Raw genomic sequence first — 19,958 nt, 5'->3', positions numbered from 1 at the left:
AATTGGTGATTACAGGTTATAACCAATGATAAAACTAAATATATATAAGACAAATAAATATAACTTAATTTTTATATATTTTAATTTAATAAGTATAGTTCCACGGTGTACCGTAGGTGAATATCTAGTACTCTTATATTTTTCGATATTAATTACCAAAATTTCCTTATATATCCGCTCAATTATATCATGCATTTTCAATCTAATATTTATGTTCATCCGTATACTAACTACTAACCAAAAAAATGTAGAAAACAATTAATAAATACCCCAAATCAATTTGTTGCATAGTACGTATTCTTATGCTGAGAATTTAATTACAGGTCTTTTATGCTATATGAAATATTTTCTGTATGTTGATAAGAAAAAGAAAACCTATATGTATAATACATTAATATTTTATGTATTTTTTTTATTGGTTTTAGAGGTAAATTTAATCATACAGGCGTAACACCAAATACACGCCTACTCGTAGTAAAAATAATTTTTTTTGGGACTAACTACAACAGCCACCACCTAGCTCGGTGATGGTACCATATCTTCCTCCAATTTCACCTCGAGGACATGAATATCCGATCTTGATCCCCGGTGACTGTAAAAATCATGATCAAATGAATTGCAAATCACATTGGCTGGCTTAGTATGTGATATGAATAAGAAGAAAAATGAAAGAAAGAAGAAGAAACCTCTTTTGATACGTCAAAGACACAATTCTGAATTTTCTCGAGAATATTTGCAGCAGTCTCTATGAAAGCCTGTTTGCATATACAGTATGTGATACTAAGAAAACATATATATAATTTCTTTAGTTAACTCTAAAATATTTTTGTAAGGAAGTAATAACCTCGTCAACGTTTTGACATGTTCGTGCAGACGTTTCCATAAACAGCAGACCATGTTGTTTGGCAAACATTTCTCCTTCGTCTTTGCTAATAGCTCTTTTGCGAACAAGATCGCATTTGTTTCCGATAAGAATAATACTCATGTTATGAGTGACATGCTGCCGAACATCTTCCATCCAACTCGCCACATGGTTAAACGTCTCTCTCCTACGAATCATCAATTTTGTAAGATTTGAGTTTCATTTTTCCAAAGTCCAGAGACAATATCGTAGCTCCAAACGCTATAAGGAAACATGTCAATTTTTGACAAAATTTCCACACATTTCCGAATGATTTCCCACGAATTTCACAAAACAAGATTATATACTAAAATTCCTCAAGACCAACCAATTCAACAAAATTAAAAAATAGACACACACAATGTTACACACGGGGACATCAGCGAAGTTATGTGTAAATGTGATTATGTGATTATGTGAAAGCTACAATGTATACAAGAATAAAGAAATATCATGAAAAATTCTGAACCTGGTGATGTCGTAAACCAGTAACGCTCCCGCAGCTCCTCTATAAAATGATCTTGTGATGGATCTAAAAGTCTCTTGTCCAGCCTAGTAAAACATCACAAACTTGTTCAAATCATACACAACAATGAATCCAACTTTTACCCTAGAAACTAAAAAGACCAAACACAGAGACTTTTAGATCTAACTAATATATGAAAACCTAAAAGTTGCTTATAATATATTACATACAAACCAATCAATCATAATTCACATGGCAAAAGAAAAGTTGAACATGGTTGAGATGCTCACATGACAAGCCTTGTATTGAACACAAAATCGTTTTATCAGTTAAATTAAATAATGCAATTTCGACATCGATAGAGAAGATAAAGGCGAGAGCGTACATACTGTGTCCCAAATATGAAGTTTTATTGACCGACCACCGATGGTGACCACTCGATCACCAAACTCAGCACCAATGGTTAGGTCGTGGACTGGTTGGAATCTCTTGTCAGTAAATTGTAGAAGCAGGCACGTTTTTCCCACACCTGAACCACGAAATAGCTAGGTTAAACCAAGAATATAAAAAAACTTGGAGAAGAAGGTATGATTGACCTGTGTCTCCGATGATTAGGTATTTGAACAGGTAATCGTATGACATGGTTGATCAATTGGAGATATAATCGGTGGTAGGTAAGTCTTGGAAGTTTTATTCCTCTCTATAGTCTATATATAACAATTAGCGATTCTAATGTGTCCGGGATTTCACAAAAACTGAAATATAGTAAATTAAGATTTTGTTTTTTTTTTACGGCATTCATAATTTATAATTATACAAATCTTTTAGTAAAAATTTTAAGAAGTCATAATTGTGATTTTCTAATAAAATATAAATTTGTGTAAAATAGATTTCTAAAATATATTTGATCTTATCTCTACCAAAGATAAGGATAATAATATATGTTATTTTTATTTGAGAACAACTAAAGATTGTTCACATAAGCTGGGAAAACGAATTATTTCTCTCTAAGAACTATCGTATCAAGCTATATAGAACCTGAACTTACACCACTATCTATATTTCTCTGAAAAAAAATTTGAAACATATGTCCCTCTAAATCAGAAGTTCGAAACTTAAATCTCCGTGTATCTGGGTTACATCGGATTAAGGTCTAAACCGAGCCTAAACCATCTATTTTAAAAAACAGACCAAAATAAAATGAATTTAAAGTAAAATAAAAAAAATAATATGTTAGAGTGAAGTGACCTTAATGCAGTGGCCAAAGGTAAGTATTTAATGCACAAGGCACCATCACAACTATCCGAGATCGAGTCCCGCTTCCTACGAATTACGAATGTAGGGATTAGGCTAATGGGCCGGCCTGTTGGCCCAATGGTTGAAAAAAAAATAATAATAATATGTTAGATTTAGACGGAGTGAAGTTGTAAATCTAAAAAGAATAAGAGTAGTGGGATAAATTAAGAAACTGTAGATTTTAGACGGAGTGAAGTTGTAAATCTGAAAAAGCAAAAATCTTAAACTCGCTGCCTCCTCCGTTATCAGTTTATCACCAATCGGAAAAGCTTCAACAACAAAACAGCAAGTAGATTTCATCACAAATCTTAGCGTCGCTGTATATCTCAGTTTTCTCGCCGGAATTGCAGTTTCCGACCTTGATATGCTCTCTTCGTCTCCTCCGTGGCTCTGTCGTCGTCTTCTCCAAAATCTCCGTCTCATATAGTATCCCCCGTCGTCGTCGCCGGATTTATAGTTTCCGACATGAATAAGTCAAGAATCATTCTCGAGTACGATGAACTCAACAAGCATTACGAGCTTTGCCTTATCCGTCTTCAATCTCTCATGACGGAACTCAACGATGCTCTCTGATTTGAAACCTCAGATCTGTTCGAAGTTATTCATCTCTCTATTTCATCTTCTTCCTCATCTGTTTGAATTGGCATAGTTGACTGTTTTCTTTTTTATCAAAAACTGAAGTGAGGAAGAAGGTGATAAGGGAAAGAGACGATTGGTTGTTCTCGAGAAAATTGGCTTAGTTTTGTAGTTAACTAATTGTAATTTGGGTTAAAATTGGTTTACTTTTGGTTTATTATTGTTTTAACCACTAGGTTTTTCTCAAAGATTTGGTGTGATGAGAATTAAGAGAAAGATTACATACCCGACATGGGATGGTGAATGGTCTATGTATAAGTACATTTGCATATGACAGAGCCTTGGCATTTAAACTCAAAGTTGGATTGTAACTTGTAACTAAACAGAATAAGTACAATTGCGTGATATGAAACTTTTTTGCTTTTGTGATCTATATGGGTGTGAATGGTTGCAGCGGTTGGGGCGGACAAATCGACTGGACCACTTTTTATTTATCATTCAGCAAATGTAGTCTGTAGTAGTGTGGTCCAAATAAAGCAGAGACAAGACCACAACAGACCAACTGCGGACCGCTTTTACATATAAATAGAGTTGATACGTAGTGGTCTGTAGTCCACCTTAAAAATGGAACGGTCCAGACCGTAGATGGATTTGGCCACCCTGACTGCAATTACCATTCAAACCCTATGTCTGCAAGCTTACATTAATCAACGAGTGTGACTGTGTGACACATCTAGTATAGTGAAAATTGTATTTATGTCCTAGTCAATTATGACATCTTGCCTATAACTATAATTACCAAAAATACCCTTCAGAAAAAGAGAAAAAACAAAAAGAATTAAAAAAGCTTGAAACTTATGTTGGAAGTTCCGACAATAAACAGTCAAAAACTTGCCACGTCTCCATTTACGACAACAAATATCTAGTCCTACTCTCATTTGTCAACGTTTAGGAAAAACATTAACGTATTCTTTTACATTAATTAACCTTAATATTACTGTATAGAGTGAGGGATATTTGGATTCATATCTTTAAATTTAGTAATGTATAATATATAATTTAAAGCTTTTGAAATCTAAATTTGTAATCAGTTAGTCATCTCAAATGTGAGAAAATTAAGCTGCAAACCCTGTGATAAGTTGTTAACCCTGTGATAACACCTCTAGCCCAACTTGTGGTTCTGTGTTGTGTTAAGATTCTAACTCTGTTGTTGTCAGAGTGTTTTGCTTCTGCCAGAGCTTGTGGTTGAGTTGTTTGAGACATATGTGTTTGATTTGTTGTTTTGCTGGCAACGAGCTTATGTGTGTGTACCTTTGAAATTTTGTTCAGAGGAACTATGTTATCTGCCAAGTGATGTATAAGGGTGAAGATGGGGACATCCCATTTGGTGGTAACTATTCCAGTGAGCCAAGTCAATCTATGGTCTCTGATTCGAATTCTGTCAGAGCGCCCAAGGTGAGTCCAGTTTCTGAATCATGTTTCCTTATTCATGAGTCTCAACTTGTTTTTTTTTTTATATAACTCAAACCTTCTTTCACAAATTCAGTTTGAGCAGCCAGGTCAAGAAAATATCTTTGGTATGTCTGAGGATGATTTGAAAAGCCCAATGAATGAACGAGAAGATCTCTCTTTATGAGATGTATTGCATCCAGACATGTTATTCAGTGACAACAACAATCCTACTTTGCTGCCACAAGCTCCACATTTAGCCCCAAATGATGATGAGTTTCTCGGTGGATTGAGACATATTAACCGAGAGCAGGTTGAGTATTTGTTTGCCAATGAAGGATTCATATCCACACCAACTACATATATGCAAGAGAACCGCAGTGATCACAGGCCAAAGAAACCTTTGTCAGGGATCATTCCTGAGTATAGCTGTGATACTGATAGTGATGCCGAATCGATATCTGCAACGGTAAAATACATAACCTGTATTCATTATCAATGTCTTCATGGAGTAATAATATGTAGTCTCATGTATTCCTTCTAATATGACAGAGTTACCAAGGAACATCAAGTCTAGGTGGTGATAGTGTTAGTAGCTCCAATAGTCACTCTCAAACAGGCTTAGATGAGATGATATCGTTGAGCAAAGATCTGCAAACTTCTGATGAACCTTCTATCAGTAGAAAACCCCGAGAATCGCAGCTCACACGGCGTACCATACCAGTAAAACAAGAGGTCTTGAGTTGCTCTTATGTTGATTTTGTGGGCTACTTGGATCTTACGATCTCAAAACATATGTTGAGTTTACATGATAATGACTATTCTGATTTTCCTTTACAGATGAAACAAGATACGTCAAGAGCCTCTGGTGCGTCCATAGACAAGAAGTCATATATGGTAAAGACAGAGAATAAGGGCTGGTTTATTACAGAGGAGGCAATGGAGAGAAACCCGAAGAATCCACGGTATAACTATCTCATGAGGATGATCATAGGCTTCATTCTGTTGCTAGCTCTCATTGGGAACATCACATCGGTACTAACAGTCAAATCAGATTAATGAAAGCACTCGTTTTAATATCAATAATGCTTTCTTCTGGAAATTTGATATATAAATATATGTGTGCGTGTTATATATGAACAAGAGGTATGTCTTGTGCCTATAGTTAAATGAAATTTAGCGTATGAAAATGATGACATTCACTGATTGACAGAGACCAGTAGATTGGGTTTGAAAAAGTTTCTCAACGATTTTGGTGTGTTAAGAATTAAGTGAATGATCATCTGATGCTACAACTAAACAAACACTAACTTCAACTGATTAATTGATCAGTTCACGTTCTTTATCCTTTTGCATTTGTGCTGCATTTAAGTTTGTTTAGTATTAGCGTTTGAGTACACAAAAGTTATGTTTACGTTTACATTTTAGTTTCTGTGTGTTCGTGAAATGTGGTTGTGTTTGTATCAGCAGTAGGCACAAAATTTTCATGTGTGTTTATGGTTACGTTTCGTGTATGTTGGTGTTCGTGTTATGCGTTTTTATGTTTGTATGTGTTAGCTAGCATTAGAGATGCTGGAACAACTTAGTTGAGGTTTTATTTAATCCTAAAGCAAACAATCCACCTGAGAAAAAAAAACTCATTGTCAAAACCTTATACGAACTCATGCTATCTATCACAAATTCAAATACTAAAATTGAAAGTCAAAAGAGAACAGACTAAATCATTGCTTTTCCAAAACCATAAATACTAAGACAGCTTAGGAATCGAATTAATGGATACATAGACTTACTTGGAAAGAGGAGTGTTGAAGACGAGCTGCACCAGAGAGGCTCCCAAAATCCAATCATGCCCCTAATAAAATAAATTCATATACTAGTTTATATCTAAATGTAGTGACCTCAAAATGTTGTTTATAGTCAAGTTTTAGATGACAAAGTCAATGTTGTTGTTGATATAAACATTAAGTCAGTATACTAAAGACAAAGAATAAACCATAGAATGTTGACAAATCATAAGATCTCAACTTTTACAGCATAAATAACATATGAATTTTAGAAGCTTTTAGTTAAGGGGTAAAAAAACCTACCTGATCAAAAAGCTGGCTAAATTTTTCCGGTTCAGGATCAGTCACTGTCTCTACTACAACAATCAAAATAGACTCTAATGGTATAGTGTCTGAACCAAAACTTAGACAAAGTCATGCTACTACTACAAAAAGCTAATCCTGTTGTGCAGCAGAAGCAATATATAGAGAAACCAAAGTTTTATAGACAAAAGTTACTGAAACAAAAAATTCGATTCAAAAACATACCTGTTCGTTCAGCTAATCCTATTGTGCACCAGTAGTTACCAAAGAGCTAGAGTCTCCCACAACCGTACCACTACAACAATTCAAACACAACCAATAACACAATGCTATTGAAAACCGAAGAAGAGAAGTCAAACCTGAGAAAGATCATGTACGCATTCCAGTCCTTGGCTTTTGAAGCTACAGAAATAGATTGATAATCACTCATAACAGTTATAAAAAAAGACTATGTGATCAAGAGGTGTAACCAATAAAGAGACTACAAACTCCATCAAGGGGATATATTATGAAGATCATACCTTTTTTTAAAGAGGGAAGGGAAGAGACACGAACCTGATTAAAAGAGGAAAAGATACAGTCTGCATGTTGTATCTTCTGAAATACTTTTATGTCCCTGTTAAGATATGGTTAGAACTCAGTAAGGCAAGTAGAGACTGAACAAAGTAAGATTTATAAGAAATACACATTAACATAAAAAGGGAACTTACACTATATAGAGGCTGTGCAGGAAATTACGAACACTGTTTTTAGTAGATAACTTAAGGACTTTTATTCTCCTATCAAATTGCAGAATATTGAATATGATACTCTCTCCATCAGTTTGCAGAATGTGAATTTCTAATTTAAGCAGATAATTGAATTTTCTCCAGAAAACAATGTACAAGTCTGATCTTAGCAGAAACAGAAGTTTTCTGTAGCAGATTAATGAATGTTAAGGATGCTGCCAGCTTCAGCAAAACTGAGCTTTACAATCTTACAGAGGAACTTTTACTCTCCATCAATTTAGCAGAATTTTGAATTGCACTCCATAACATTTAAGCAGAGAATTGAATTTCTCAGGACATCATTGTCCAAGCCTTAATAGAGGCTAATCGTTAGCAGAGATTGAAGTTAATGTGAAGTACTTGTCCCAGCCCCAGCAAGACAGTAGAACTCATATAAGCAGGGATTGATGTCTCCAATTTTGGGATATAGTTTTGAATCTAGCATCTGTTATCAAGCCCCAGCAAGCACAAGTCCTATAAAAGAACATTTTTTTTCTCTCTCCATTAGTAGTTAGCAGAACACTGAATTTTCTATTTCAAGCAGAGGATTGAATTTCTCCAGACATCACTGTACAAGTCTGAACTTAGCATAGACTGAAGTTTTCTATAGCAGAGATATTGAATGACATAATAGTTTCAGCAGGTAATTGAATTTCTCAGGACATCATTTTCCAATGATAAAGAGCAGAGATATTGAATGTTACAACTGAGCATGCATCTGAGGCCAAGCCATATATTAACCAAGCCCTTACTTGCAGACTGTATCTTTTTCTTCTCCATCAAATTTGCACAACATTGAATAATTGTATAAGCAGAGTATTGAATTTTCTTCGATATCATAGTCCAAAGGACTTTTTACTCTCCATCAAATGAGCAGAAATATTGAATTGTAACTCCATATAATATATAGCAGAGATATTGAATTTTTCTAAGGACATCATAATAGTCCAAGCCTTAAACAAAGACTGATCTTTTAGCAGAGATTGAAGTTTCTGTCAAGCTGTCCCAGCCCCAACAAGACAGTAGAGATAGTATTGACAAGCCTTTTTTTTACTCACGGACGCGGACAATTTCCCCAAGTTAGAAACCGGACAAACACAATCATATAATGTGTAGTCCCTTTCTTTTGGGTTTTGAAGCAAAAAACAAACTTTAAAAACCGAATAAGAAGAAAAAGAAAACAATCTTTCTTTTGAAATTGAAAACCCTAAGATCAAAACACACAAGTTTAAAAGGTTTCGACTTTGAAATCAATCGAAAAATCTGAATCTCTACAACGAAACGGTTTCGACTTCGAAATCACGAATCCAAAAAAAAAAGGGTTTTTGTTTTATTTGCAGAAACAATACAATCAGAAACCCTAAAGAAACAACGATGGATTTTGTATTTTGCTTAACGGAAAACCAAATTAAATTTTTAATTTTTTTTTTTAAGGGTTCGATCGAAATCTAAGGTAAAAAAAAACAACAATTACAAAACTACCAAACCCTAGAACTGAAGAAAAAACAAACACAAAAGAAGGGGTTGGTTATGCAAAATCAAGACGAACCCTAAATTAAATTTCATCGGAAACAACATAAAACAAAACAAAACCTTGCAGAGACGACGAAGATCTTCCCGAATAGCTCCAGAGAAGAGGACGACGAAAGCGAATCGCAATTGTGAAAATCACTAGCGATTGCTTTGCATCGCAACCTCTTTTTTAATATAACCGTTACAAAATGATAAACTAAACTGGGCTAAATTTAGATGGGCTTAAAAAATATTGGCCCATATATATAAATATTGGTTTTACGTTTTATTACTTTCTCAAGAAAGAATTATAGAGTAAGAAAATAAGAAAGCTATTAGAGGATTTGAGTCAATTACATGTTTCAATGTCTCACGCTCTATATAAGGGAATTTAATTATGTTTTTTTGTTAGGGTGAAAACTTGTATAATACTTTTGTATTTGCTTGACTGAATTATTAGGTCTTTACATCTCTTCTTTTATATACAAACATAGAACAATCTAGAACTACTAAAACAATCTTATCCTCTAGTTGTAGTAGGTGACTCATCGGTTTGAGATTGCAGAACCTTGAACCTGTTTGGACTGGAGTGGAGCGTCTTCACCGTACTCACAACGTTCCTCTGTTTTGAAGACGAGACTGCTTTAGTCTTTGTCATCTTGTGCTGACTTTGGGTTTGGGCTTCAACTGGTATTGAATTGTCGAGGCCCAACAAGGATGTTCTTCTACACTCCTCACAATTTGGTGATTGTCTCAAATACCATAGCACAAGAAGCGGAGTTTGCCAATCTTCTTGACATGTTTAGATCGAGAGGTCACAAAGTTCTTTTAGTATATTACTATAACAAGGAGGAGGTTCAACAAACTGAATCAGAGTTTACGGAAACCCTTCTATGGCTTTGGAAAGCTATATTCCCTTAGACAATGACCCTTTGCTTTTGTGTCTCACTTAAAAATAAAATGCTTTAATTTTTTTGTGTATTGACTTTAATTTCTGTTTTGTCCATACTTGACTGCTTCTCCAACCAGCTTATGTTAGGAAATCACCTGTTGGCGAAAATTTATTTTAGTCCGAAAATTTTAGTAATCTAACAACTACAACATATGACCACAATTACCCTAAAAATGCATGAGTTTTGATCACCACAACTGAAAATTAATGGAGTAGCTCATCATCTTTATTATACGTAAGCTATCTCTCCTTACAAATGTTCATGATATTTATGTAAAAGCAACTTTTCAATAAAAAAAGAGTAACTGTATACAGTTCTTTTGGTTTTAATATTGATAAGTATAAATAAGAGACACTCACATTCCTAATTAATATATCATATTAGATTCCTAATTAACACTAATTGATCAAAGATTCGTAAACTTTCCGGTTCACATTTCACTTGTACTACAACACCAGTTGTGTGTTACCATTGCCTCAAAAGCTTTGAACTCAAACGACTTACCTAAAAAAGACACTTACAATGTCGCCGGCTATAGCAAAATTGACTGAATCACCTGGAAAGCGTTTATGGTTATATAGCTTAATAATTATGACATGAAAGAATGAAACATTATGGTTAAATAAAATAAAAAGAAGATGATCAAAACTGAAAAAAACAAACTAAATAATTTTAAACTGGTAATAATCTAGTTGATGACTCTACGTCGATATATAATAAAACCTTCAAATTTACTTCCATCAATGTGGGACAATCGAACACTCAAAAAGAGATCTAGTGATTTGGGCTTGTGGGCTTTTTGACTTCTCTATCTATTTTTTTTTTTTAATTAAAAAACTATAATAAATAAAACCTATCGACCACAGTTGGGGAACAAGAGACAACAGTTAAACACGTTGTCGTCAGAGATACGTAAGACCTTCAGACTCATGAAGAGGCTCTTCTTTATCTAGAAAAATCGTTAAATCGTTAAAGCTCAAATCCGCCATGGAAACAAAACAATAGTCACCACCACTCCCTTTAGGGTTTATGCTCCAAAATGTCCTCATCTTGGACACTTGAATCCGACCTAGAAGATCTCGACCTCGACCTCCAAGATTACAAACCATCTGTACCTTTAAAAAAAGTCCCAAACGGCGACGTTTTCGAAGCTTCACGCGCCGGCGACGTCGATAGGCTCCGGTACCTTCTTGAAACTGGAGTCAACGTAAACGCGCGTGACCGTTGGGACTCTGTTGCTCTCTACTACGCTTGTCTCGCTGGTCATATCGATGCTGCTCGATTGCTTCTAGAGAACGGTGCGATTTGCTCTGAACATACTTTTGATGGTGATCGTTGTCACTACGCTTCTCTTAATTTAAGGATTCGGAAGCTTCTTAAGGCCTTTGAAGCTCGTCCTCCTCCGCTTGGTCCGTTGCAAGCTTCACTTAGGGAAACGTTTTTGGGATGTTGTCATAATCGAGATTATCTGAAACAAGCTTCAAATGCTGATCTTGATGTTTCTGGTATGCCTTCCAAAATGCTCAATCAATTCTCAACTTTTGAGGCTATGGACTTAATTTGGGGGTTGCTCTCCTTCTTTACAATCACACTCACTGTCCAATTTTTATGACAGTTGAGTTCTTTCAATCCAATTTATATGAAAGTTGAGTTCTTTGAATCCAGTTTTTAATGAAAAATTTGAGATCTTTGAATCCAATTTATTTGAAAGTTGAGTTCTTGGAACCCAATTTTTATGAAAGTTTGAGTTCTTTGAATCCAGTTTTTATGAAAATGTCGTGTTCTTGAACTGTTTCAGTATGCAGAGATGTTTACTGAGATTATGTATTTGGGTTTACCATTTCTTTCAGTATCCAATCTTTAAAAAGTTGAAGTCTTTGAATCCAAATTTTAGGAAAGTTGCGTTCTTGAATCGTTTCAATATGTAGAGATGTGTACTGAAATAGTTTGGCGTTTTTACAATTTCACTCTTAGTCTAGTTTGTTTTTAGGAATGTTGAGTTCTTGTATCATTCTTGTGTACGTCTGTTGATGTGGTCTAGAGACTGAATAAATTGCAATCTCAGTTTCTGTAGATTCTCCGAGTGAGTTTGGTAGTTCCAATTACTTCCCACCGGATGTGATGTTCTTTGTGCAAGGTAGACCTATTGAAGCTCACAGGGTTATCTTAAGTGCTCGATCTCCGTATTTCAAGCAAAAGTTTGAGAATGAATGGAAAGACCGCAGAGAAGTTCGATTCTCGAAAGAGAAGCTTTCGTATCCTGCTCTTTGTAGCCTCATCCACTTCTTTTACTCTGATAGGCTGGAGATATCGGTTGATGATATGGAAGATCTTGTTAGGATCTGCAAAGTTTGTAAATGTGAATCATTGCAGAAAATTATTGACAAGGAACTGATTCACCATAGATATGCTGAGTACAAGACGCATAGAGATCTTGATAACTCCATGAAACGGTTCATCTTACAGGGCATATCTCTCCCAGTGGAAGACAGGCTTCCTGCTTCTTTGCATAGGATTCTTCGAGTTTCTCTTGCGAAATCGTTTGCTGGTGATGCAATTGATTCATCTGTTGATAGTCTTGCTGATGTTTGTGTTAAAGTTGATAAAAGAACTTTCTATTGCCATCAAGTTATTCTAGCTTCGAGATCAGAGTACTTCAGAGCACGATTATCCCGAGTGAATGATTTCCATGAGGGAACTAATGGCTTGCCAGGTGATAATACTCTTCCATTTCTTGAAGAACATGATTTGAGCGCAGAGGCTTTTGAGAAGATGATTGAGTATATGTAAGCGTTTGTGATTGTAAAAGACTTGTTGAGAAAAATAATTGTTGGTATGGTAAGCTAACTCGATAAGCATTATCAGGTACACTGATGGCTTGAAGGAGATCAGTCCGAATCAGGTAAAAACTTGTTTGCCATTTAGAAATATTGATGTCTTTCCACCTTCTGATCATTCAATCATTTTGTAGGCTGAGGAGATCTTTGATGTTGCATCTCGCTACTTGCTGTTTCCTCTTAAACGTGCTGTGGCTGACGCCTTATTACCTCACTTGGAAACTGCCACACCTGCAGAACTCTGTCAGTGGCTGGTTTTGTCAGATATGTATGATTCTTCTTAGCTAAATCCGTTTTCTAATTGATGGCTAACTTTGTTGCATTTGATGGTCGAGCACAGAAGTTACTACATTAAATTTTGGTGTCTATAGGTCTAGAATGGTACAGAAGAAGCTCGTTGGATGACTTTGATTCTAGTGGATTTAAGAATGCAGTGCTAAAAACGTTTCTGTGTTTTTTGTTTTTCTGTTAGCAACATATTGATGGATGATATATGAGCTGACAAGTTTAGCTTTGAACTTGAATGGCATAGGTACGGTGTATTGAAGATAAGAGAGTACTGCCTAGACTTGGTTGCTTGTAATTTCGAGGCATTTGTTGAAACCCGCGAGTTCAGGGCAATGCTACTAACATTGCCACCACCATCAGGGGATTCTTCACTTCGAACCACAGTTCCAAGTGCACCAGGTGCCATGATGACCACGGACCAAGGGAATCTCCTTGATGATCTGAGAGAGAAGTGGCTTGAAGCAGAGGCTTTAGAGCTTGACATGAGAGACGAGAGTGCTTTGATTTTTGATAAGCGCCTTGCCATGCTCGTGGAAATGGCAGAGCGAGAGAAATTCGAATCAGAAGCTGAGGACTACAAAGACACCAGCGCATGATTATTTATTGGTTTTCCTTAAGCGAAGTTTTGAGTCTCTTTTTTGCTCTTACCTCATAATTTTAATATGGAACCTTTCAAATCTTTCTTTCTATACACAAACGATCAAACATGATGTAGATATTGATAATAAAACTTCATTTCTACTACATGCACCATTTGCTTAGTCTCTGATTTGATTTTTCATTTATAAGAAATTTCAAACTTGTTTTACAACATCATCATTTCAGACATTGAAGATCCATCGTCTGTTGACAAATTAGAGATCTCTTCTGTCACAGAGCTCACATCAGTATCATCAGAGACAGTAGACTCAGTGTCTGATTGTTGCTGAAGGCTCCAATTCATGATGCTAGCAGCTAATATCAGCAGCATTTTCTGGCTTACCTGTTTATCATTGTTAACATACAAAATTATTTGCCTGAGAAAGCGCAAACTAAACATAAGATGTGCATATGAATGAAGCTACATTTAATTTACCTCTATAATATCTTCAGGCAACAAGAAAATTGAGCATCCAAGCTTCCTTGCAACACTTATGATGTATGTTGCATTCAAATTCTTTTCCTCTTCTGCTTAAAAAATGGCAATTATAAGACAAATATGTAATGCTGATAACAACAAAGAGAGACATCACATAGTAACATAGTATTGTCATTACCTGTTTCTCCTTTAGATACAAGACTCCAGTTTACAACTCTTGGCTCTACAGCACTCAAAAGCTCCAAAAAGAAGATTCCATTTGAAAGATTCTTGTCCTAATAGCGTAACCATCAAATACTGTTAGGTTTAATGAAGATAGATTAGGGTTATGTCTCCATGGTTTTGACTCTTTATCTTTACCTTGAAGCTCACGGCTTGTGAGGTTCGACCCGTTTTCTTGACTTTCCGATTTGCCCAGTTTAGAATATCTGCCTCTGTAATATCTTCTTTACCTTGCCAGTGAGATCTCAAGTTGTTGAGGATTTGTAGCATTGTGTGTCTCATCAATTGCCACAAAAAAGCTGACAGAACAGACCAAGATTGTCATTGAAGTTGTATTGAAACTACAACATTAAACACACGTTTTTAATTCTGCAATTAAGAGAGCTCACCGAGAATGAGCTTTTTATTTCCTTGCACAATGTCATGACCATCTACACTGACAAGCGAGAATTTCAACTCTTTCCCAATCTTGATAACTTGGTTGCAGTTCTCAACCTTTTTGAATGGCATTTTGATTGGAGGTTTATTCGCGTGCTTCCAGTTAACCGAGCCTGGTGATACTTTGTCAAGAACTTCAAGAAGAATCCACCTGAGAATGTAATGATGAGGAGAGTTTAAGATTCTCAAGCCAGAATATTAAAACCAATTAATGAAACAAAGCTCTCACCCATTTCTAACATCCTCGAAAACATTATCGACATAAGTCACAGCACCAAGACTGTTAATCCAGAGGCGAAAGCATCTTTCTTCTCGACAAGTTTCTTCGTCGTCGTCTGTGACAATCTTCTCAGGAACGGATACAGGCATCTTTGGACTCTCATCAGACAATCCATTCCTGCAAACAGAGTTTTTTTTCAGGTTAGTTCAAGAAAAAGAATAATAAACTCACTCATTACTAGCATTCTTCATAGTGACCTGTGGTGAAACAGTTGTGCAACAAATGCAAGATTAAGATTTGCAGAGCCTTCAACTATATCATTAGGAGAAAGGAATCTTTTGCAGTCCAGCTTCTCTGCTTGCTCAAGGACCTTCTTTGCTCTTTCTGAAGGGTCTTTCATCTCTAATGTCACATGTGTGCTGTGTTCTGGGGCTAGAGAATTTAGCAGGTATGCATATGCCTCTCCATCCTGCCAAACACCAAAGGAAATCACAAATCAAATACATGAAACAAAGCAAAAAAAATCAGAGACAAGTTAGTGTACCTTAACATCAGAAGAGAAATTGGTGACTTGTTTCTCATAACCAGCTTTCTTTAGATGAAAATTCATCCATTTTAGCAAAAGCTTCTCAGGTGCTAGTCCCATAAGCTCCTCCACATCCTGAAAAAACATTCACAAAGAATTTACCTGGTTTGCTTCAGCCACAAAAGGTTTTACAAAATGTTCAAAATGTATGTTTTTAATTTACCTGGTTTGCTTCCACTAACTCAACAAGTTGTGGCGTTTTCTTAAGATTGAGATCAGCCAACAATTGTATCTAAACCGAAAACACACAAACATTAGTAACCATGTCTCATCATCTTGCGGTAAAGTAATGTACAGTAATTACCTTTATAATCTGAAAGATCAACCCAAGTACAAGATGTGGCTACAAAGACAGAGCAGCAAAGAAAAAATTAGAAAACAGAACATGAAACTGAAAAGAAACAGAACATGAAACTGAAAAGAAAGTATTTTGAAAATACTTACTGTCCCTTCAGCAATGTCCTGAGTTCCAATGTTGACGACGGTGCAGCCTATCGCCTTTGCAGAGTTGAGACAGAGTGAAAGGTTTTCAGTTCTCTCCCATGGGTTCAGCTCTTTCTTCATGTTCATCGCTCTTTCATCTATTGTCCCAGGCACAGCTACGTTTATAAGCTTACTGTACAAACCAAAAGGAACAAGGGATTGAATCACAAACCTTTAAACAAATTCCATGTTATAAAAGTAGTTTGTAATGTATTAATACCACAACAGAACACCATCTTTAACAAGATCAAACAAAGCATTTGTAGTAGGATTGATCGGAAGATAGCTCTTCAAGAGAGGATCATCTCTAAGGTAGTTATTGATATGTGACACATATGAAGCTTTCTCGGACTCATTTATCGCGTGGTGGAACGTTGTAGTTCCTGTCTTGAGAAACGATGAAGCGCCCTTTGATCCTCGGGATTGCACACTTAAAAAGGCCTGTCACAAAATTGTATAATAAACACAGTTTACAATATTGTTATATAGGATCCACATATCTAGAGAGAGGCTAAAGATAATCATTATCAAACTCACCCGGAGAAAGGTCTCGAACTCGACTTCCTTAGAGCGATTGGGATAAGACTCATCCAAAATAGTTTTGATCTTATTTTCATCAAACGTGCGTTTGAAATCTTTTAGTTTTGCAAACACTTGTGGTAAATGTTTCACCGTGACACGACCAAATCGAGTTTTTGTCGAATTAAACTACGAAAAGAGAAGGGGAAAGATCAATATGTTAGAATACTACAAAGTGTGAAGTGGTAAATAAAAAGGATATAGAAGACCTTGGATTTAAGAGTACGTAATTCCACTTGTGTGAATTGGCTCTGTAGCCATGGATCAGAGACAAGAACACCAACGTAACTAGACATCTCTTGAATCTGATGATGATTCTTGTTCAACTCTAATTTGGAGAAAGATCGTGTGTTTATTTTATAGTTCTTCCTAGTTGGATTGAAATCAAACAGAGGCGGGAGAGAGTGAGTGGATGCTTTTTTGTTGATTAGTAATTTTACTTTGGTTTGATCTATAGTGGTGGTAACTTAATTGTGGAGACTTCACCATGACCTTTTAAAATATAAAGAAGATAAATACATTAGTGATTCCAGAAGCTTTTTATAGAAGATTATTTCTTTAAGATTTATAAATATCTAAAGAGTTAACATTTTTATCTTTATAATGGATATTTCTATTAATTTCTGTAGATTTTAGTAGAATTTGACAAATATTAAAAAGGTATTTTTTAAAAAGTACCTTTTGCTATGATTTTTCTTTCCTCAACATTACAGCAAAAATCCAACATTGCCGTAAACCTGTGTTTCAAACCATTCCTAATTACGAACCTTTCTAATTAAATCATACAAAAACTCTTTTATAATCTTAAATTTATAATTTCTTTTGATAGATTTTCAAAATCAACCATAAAAGTGGTAATTTATAAATTTCTTAATCTTTACTCTCAAACATTATGATGAAAATATGGGTTTTAAAACTTTTTGATACATTGCATTTTATATTACAAATGTGTTGGTTGTATGATTTGAATTATGAAGTATATACATAGGTATCCATCAATCACCACACGACACATGCGCCTCAAATCAAACGTGTAAGAGCATCCTTATTAGATCATTTTTAATGTTGTCTAAACTTTAAAATTAATATAAATTTAATCTTCTATATATTAATAGAGGAACATTTTGGCAAAAAAGCTGAGGTGTCAGCATTACAGAACTCATGACACTCTTTCATTTATTTGTCATCAGCTTTTAAAAATATTTACATTTATTTACCATTGTATTTTTCCAAAAATACAATTAACACCTAAAATTAAATTTTTCTACTATCTTTATAACTTAATTATATCCTTTAATTATATTTTCATAAAATCTCTAAAATGAATTTTAAGAACTTTTGGTCATATGATATAATAATATAAGATTAATATTATAATAACTCTCACGAGTTAAATTTTAATTATTATACAATTTTTTTTATAGATATATACTACACAATCGAATTTTTAATATTTCAATTATCCATAAATATAATAGATTTTGTAAATAAAAATTACAGTAAAAACATTAAATAATTATTTTATACCGTACTATATGCGGGTTATTACCTAGTATTACTTTAATTTAAGAGTCCCACTAACTTTTTTGCAAATGAAGAGAAAAAAAATCACCTACCAATGATACAGTGACATGTAAGATGTTTTGCAGGTTATAAGGTCATCTCCAGTGGAGAAACATGGATGATTGTTAAAAAAAAAAATTTATTCAAAATTTTGTTTTTTTAGTTTTTCCAATAAATTCATTAATAGGATAGCAACATCTGTTACTTTTTATTTAAGAACCGTTTCTCCCGTTTCTCTGTTGAGTAACGTTTCTCTTCTTTTCATCTTCTCTCTTCATTTTACTATTTTTTAAATAAAAGCAACTCAGAGTGTCACGCCCACTGCCCATGCCTAAAGTGTCACGTACCTAGACTTGAATCTCTACTGTTTTATTTTATTTTATTATTATTTAAATTAAAGATCACCTTATTTGTATATAATGTAGGTAAGCATGACCACGGTTACGGTTATCACGGTTACGATTTATCAACCATCGGTTACGGTTAAAAATTTTGTTTAACCCTAGTCATAACCGTTTAATAAACGATTAAACGGTTACGGTTGAATACGGTTCCGATTGAAGCGGTTACGGTTATATACAGTTACGGTTATTTGATAATATGATATGATTAATATTATTTGATGATATAATATAATTGATATTATTTTATTTATAATTAATATGTTCTTTTAGTGTATTCATATTTCTATATATCATATAATTCATATTAAATAAATAATTATTAGTATATTTTATTATATTTATAAAACAGTTACGGTTAATAAATTACGGTTTAGCTATACGGTTAATCAATGTTTTTGATACGGTTAAAGTTAATTAACAGTTATGGTTAATATAATTTAACTATATATTTACGGTTAACGGTTATGGTTTTTAACCATTTTATATGATTATGGTCTGGTTACGGTTTGGATATGGTCCGGTTATGGTCTGAAATACGGTTATGGTTTGATTTTAGTCATGCCTAGATGTAGGTAGTCTAAGAGAACCATCTTCGAGTCATTTTTTTATCGTGTCTTAAAATTATTTTAAAATTATATTTAAAGACACATACATATGTGGAAGATCTAAATGTTTCTGCGCAGACACAAATCTTAATGGAAAACACAAGTCTAAAATATTTTTTATTATTTATATATTTAAAAATATTTAAAGACACTCCTAAAAATGTCACCGATGAGATAGTCTAAAGGTTTTTTGAATATCTATTTTTAACATATAACCTTTTTAAAATTCTGAAAACCATCATTAAACGGAAGGATGTCCGGCCCAAGTGAATAAGATAGAAGAGTGTCACGATTAGAAAAAAAAAATATACAAAGTTCTATCTTGTAAAAGAAATTTAGAACATAGTCAAAATGAATTATCAATTAAGTGTTGATCAAGAATCTTTTCTAATTTTTTTAAAAAGGTATATACTAAAATTTATGCTATTTAATTTTCTGAACAATTTTATTGATCATAAAAATATATACATTTTATTGCATTAATAAGAATTTTACTTGTGTTTATATAATATATATATAGATATTACTTATCTTAGTTTTTTTTAAGGGAATTTTAAAAAATGTACCACATTCCTTATAGAGTTTTTCAATTATACCACATTAGCGAATCCTTTTGAAATCTACCAAATGCAACCGGATGAAATGACG

The 19,958-nt window shown here is 34.3% G+C and overlaps 4 protein-coding genes across 11 annotated transcripts; 2 read left to right on the top strand and 2 right to left on the bottom strand.

Moving 5' to 3' along the window:
• Positions 1-306: 306 nt before the first annotated feature.
• On the bottom strand, positions 307-9,222 carry LOC104747148 (ras-related protein RABB1b-like). 7 transcript variants are annotated; one of them, XM_019236541.2, is made up of 10 exons: positions 9,136-9,222; positions 7,486-8,016; positions 7,331-7,391; positions 6,776-7,177; positions 6,479-6,540; positions 1,757-1,896; positions 1,371-1,453; positions 845-1,049; positions 687-755; positions 307-592 (listed from the first exon to the last, which is right to left on the bottom strand). In XM_019236541.2, exons 5-10 carry the CDS (start codon positions 6,534-6,536, stop codon positions 497-499), a joined length of 651 nt encoding a protein of 216 aa, XP_019092086.1. In that variant the 5' UTR covers positions 6,537-6,540; positions 6,776-7,177; positions 7,331-7,391; positions 7,486-8,016; positions 9,136-9,222; the 3' UTR covers positions 307-496. The 7 variants fall into 7 exon arrangements, with proteins under 7 accessions (XP_019092086.1, XP_019092085.1, XP_019092084.1 ...); XM_019236540.2 differs by lacking the exons at positions 7,331-7,391; positions 7,486-8,016; positions 9,136-9,222 and having other exon boundaries at positions 6,776-6,825; positions 7,001-7,129; XM_019236539.2 differs by lacking the exons at positions 7,331-7,391; positions 7,486-8,016; positions 9,136-9,222 and having other exon boundaries at positions 6,776-6,828; positions 7,001-7,091.
• LOC104748599 (NAC domain-containing protein 69-like) lies at positions 4,183-5,824 on the top strand. The gene is made up of 4 exons (XM_087489606.1): positions 4,183-4,694; positions 4,786-5,157; positions 5,241-5,423; positions 5,529-5,824. Exons 2-4 carry the CDS (start codon positions 4,894-4,896, stop codon positions 5,745-5,747), a joined length of 666 nt encoding a protein of 221 aa, XP_087345732.1. The 5' UTR covers positions 4,183-4,694; positions 4,786-4,893; the 3' UTR covers positions 5,748-5,824.
• Positions 9,223-10,872: 1,650 nt separating the features above from the next.
• Positions 10,873-13,876, top strand: LOC104747149 (BTB/POZ domain-containing protein At2g04740). The gene is made up of 5 exons (XM_010468726.3): positions 10,873-11,512; positions 12,073-12,793; positions 12,873-12,909; positions 12,979-13,112; positions 13,377-13,876. Exons 1-5 carry the CDS (start codon positions 11,047-11,049, stop codon positions 13,726-13,728), a joined length of 1,710 nt encoding a protein of 569 aa, XP_010467028.1. The 5' UTR covers positions 10,873-11,046; the 3' UTR covers positions 13,729-13,876.
• LOC104747150 (fimbrin-4-like) lies at positions 13,831-17,692 on the bottom strand. Of its 2 annotated transcripts, XM_087489324.1 has the most exons (15): positions 17,417-17,692; positions 16,948-17,230; positions 16,697-16,867; positions 16,380-16,600; positions 16,121-16,292; positions 15,981-16,019; positions 15,840-15,908; positions 15,635-15,751; positions 15,348-15,559; positions 15,100-15,267; positions 14,822-15,021; positions 14,571-14,731; positions 14,389-14,485; positions 14,208-14,299; positions 13,831-14,114 (listed from the first exon to the last, which is right to left on the bottom strand). In XM_087489324.1, exons 2-15 carry the CDS (start codon positions 17,032-17,034, stop codon positions 13,938-13,940), a joined length of 1,983 nt encoding a protein of 660 aa, XP_087345450.1. In that variant the 5' UTR covers positions 17,035-17,230; positions 17,417-17,692; the 3' UTR covers positions 13,831-13,937. The 2 variants fall into 2 exon arrangements, with proteins under 2 accessions (XP_087345450.1, XP_087345449.1); XM_087489323.1 differs by lacking the exon at positions 17,417-17,692 and having other exon boundaries at positions 16,948-17,275.
• Positions 17,693-19,958: the final 2,266 nt, after the last annotated feature.

Source organism: Camelina sativa, chromosome 15 (assembly GCF_030686135.1).
Source record: "Camelina sativa cultivar CO46 ecotype springtype chromosome 15, ASM3068613v1".
Lineage (NCBI taxonomy): Eukaryota > Viridiplantae > Streptophyta > Magnoliopsida > Brassicales > Brassicaceae > Camelina > Camelina sativa.
Note: the sequence above shows the minus strand (reverse complement) of the source record. Positions and strands in the feature narration are given on the sequence as shown.

Coding starts and splice junctions, on each gene's coding strand:
- LOC104747148 (XM_019236541.2), bottom strand. CDS start 6,536: ATGATTGGATTTTGGGAGCCTCTCTGGTGCAGCTCGTCTTCAACACTC. Junction 1,897..6,478: donor TTCAACACTCCTCTTTCCAA/GTAAGTCTATGT, acceptor TTCGTGGTTCAG/GTGTGGGAAAAACGTGCCTG. Junction 1,454..1,756: donor AACTTCATATTTGGGACACA/GTATGTACGCTC, acceptor ATGTTTTACTAG/GCTGGACAAGAGACTTTTAG.
- LOC104747150 (XM_087489324.1), bottom strand. CDS start 17,034: ATGTCTAGTTACGTTGGTGTTCTTGTCTCTGATCCATGGCTACAGAGC. Junction 16,601..16,696: donor AGTTCGAGACCTTTCTCCGG/GTGAGTTTGATA, acceptor ATTTTGTGACAG/GCCTTTTTAAGTGTGCAATC. Junction 15,909..15,980: donor TGATCTTTCAGATTATAAAG/GTAATTACTGTA, acceptor TTTTCGGTTTAG/ATACAATTGTTGGCTGATCT.
- LOC104748599 (XM_087489606.1), top strand. CDS start 4,894: ATGTTATTCAGTGACAACAACAATCCTACTTTGCTGCCACAAGCTCCA. Junction 5,158..5,240: donor CCGAATCGATATCTGCAACG/GTAAAATACATA, acceptor CTAATATGACAG/AGTTACCAAGGAACATCAAG. Junction 5,424..5,528: donor CCATACCAGTAAAACAAGAG/GTCTTGAGTTGC, acceptor TTTCCTTTACAG/ATGAAACAAGATACGTCAAG.
- LOC104747149 (XM_010468726.3), top strand. CDS start 11,047: ATGTCCTCATCTTGGACACTTGAATCCGACCTAGAAGATCTCGACCTC. Junction 12,794..12,872: donor GAGAAGATGATTGAGTATAT/GTAAGCGTTTGT, acceptor AAGCATTATCAG/GTACACTGATGGCTTGAAGG. Junction 12,910..12,978: donor AGGAGATCAGTCCGAATCAG/GTAAAAACTTGT, acceptor ATCATTTTGTAG/GCTGAGGAGATCTTTGATGT.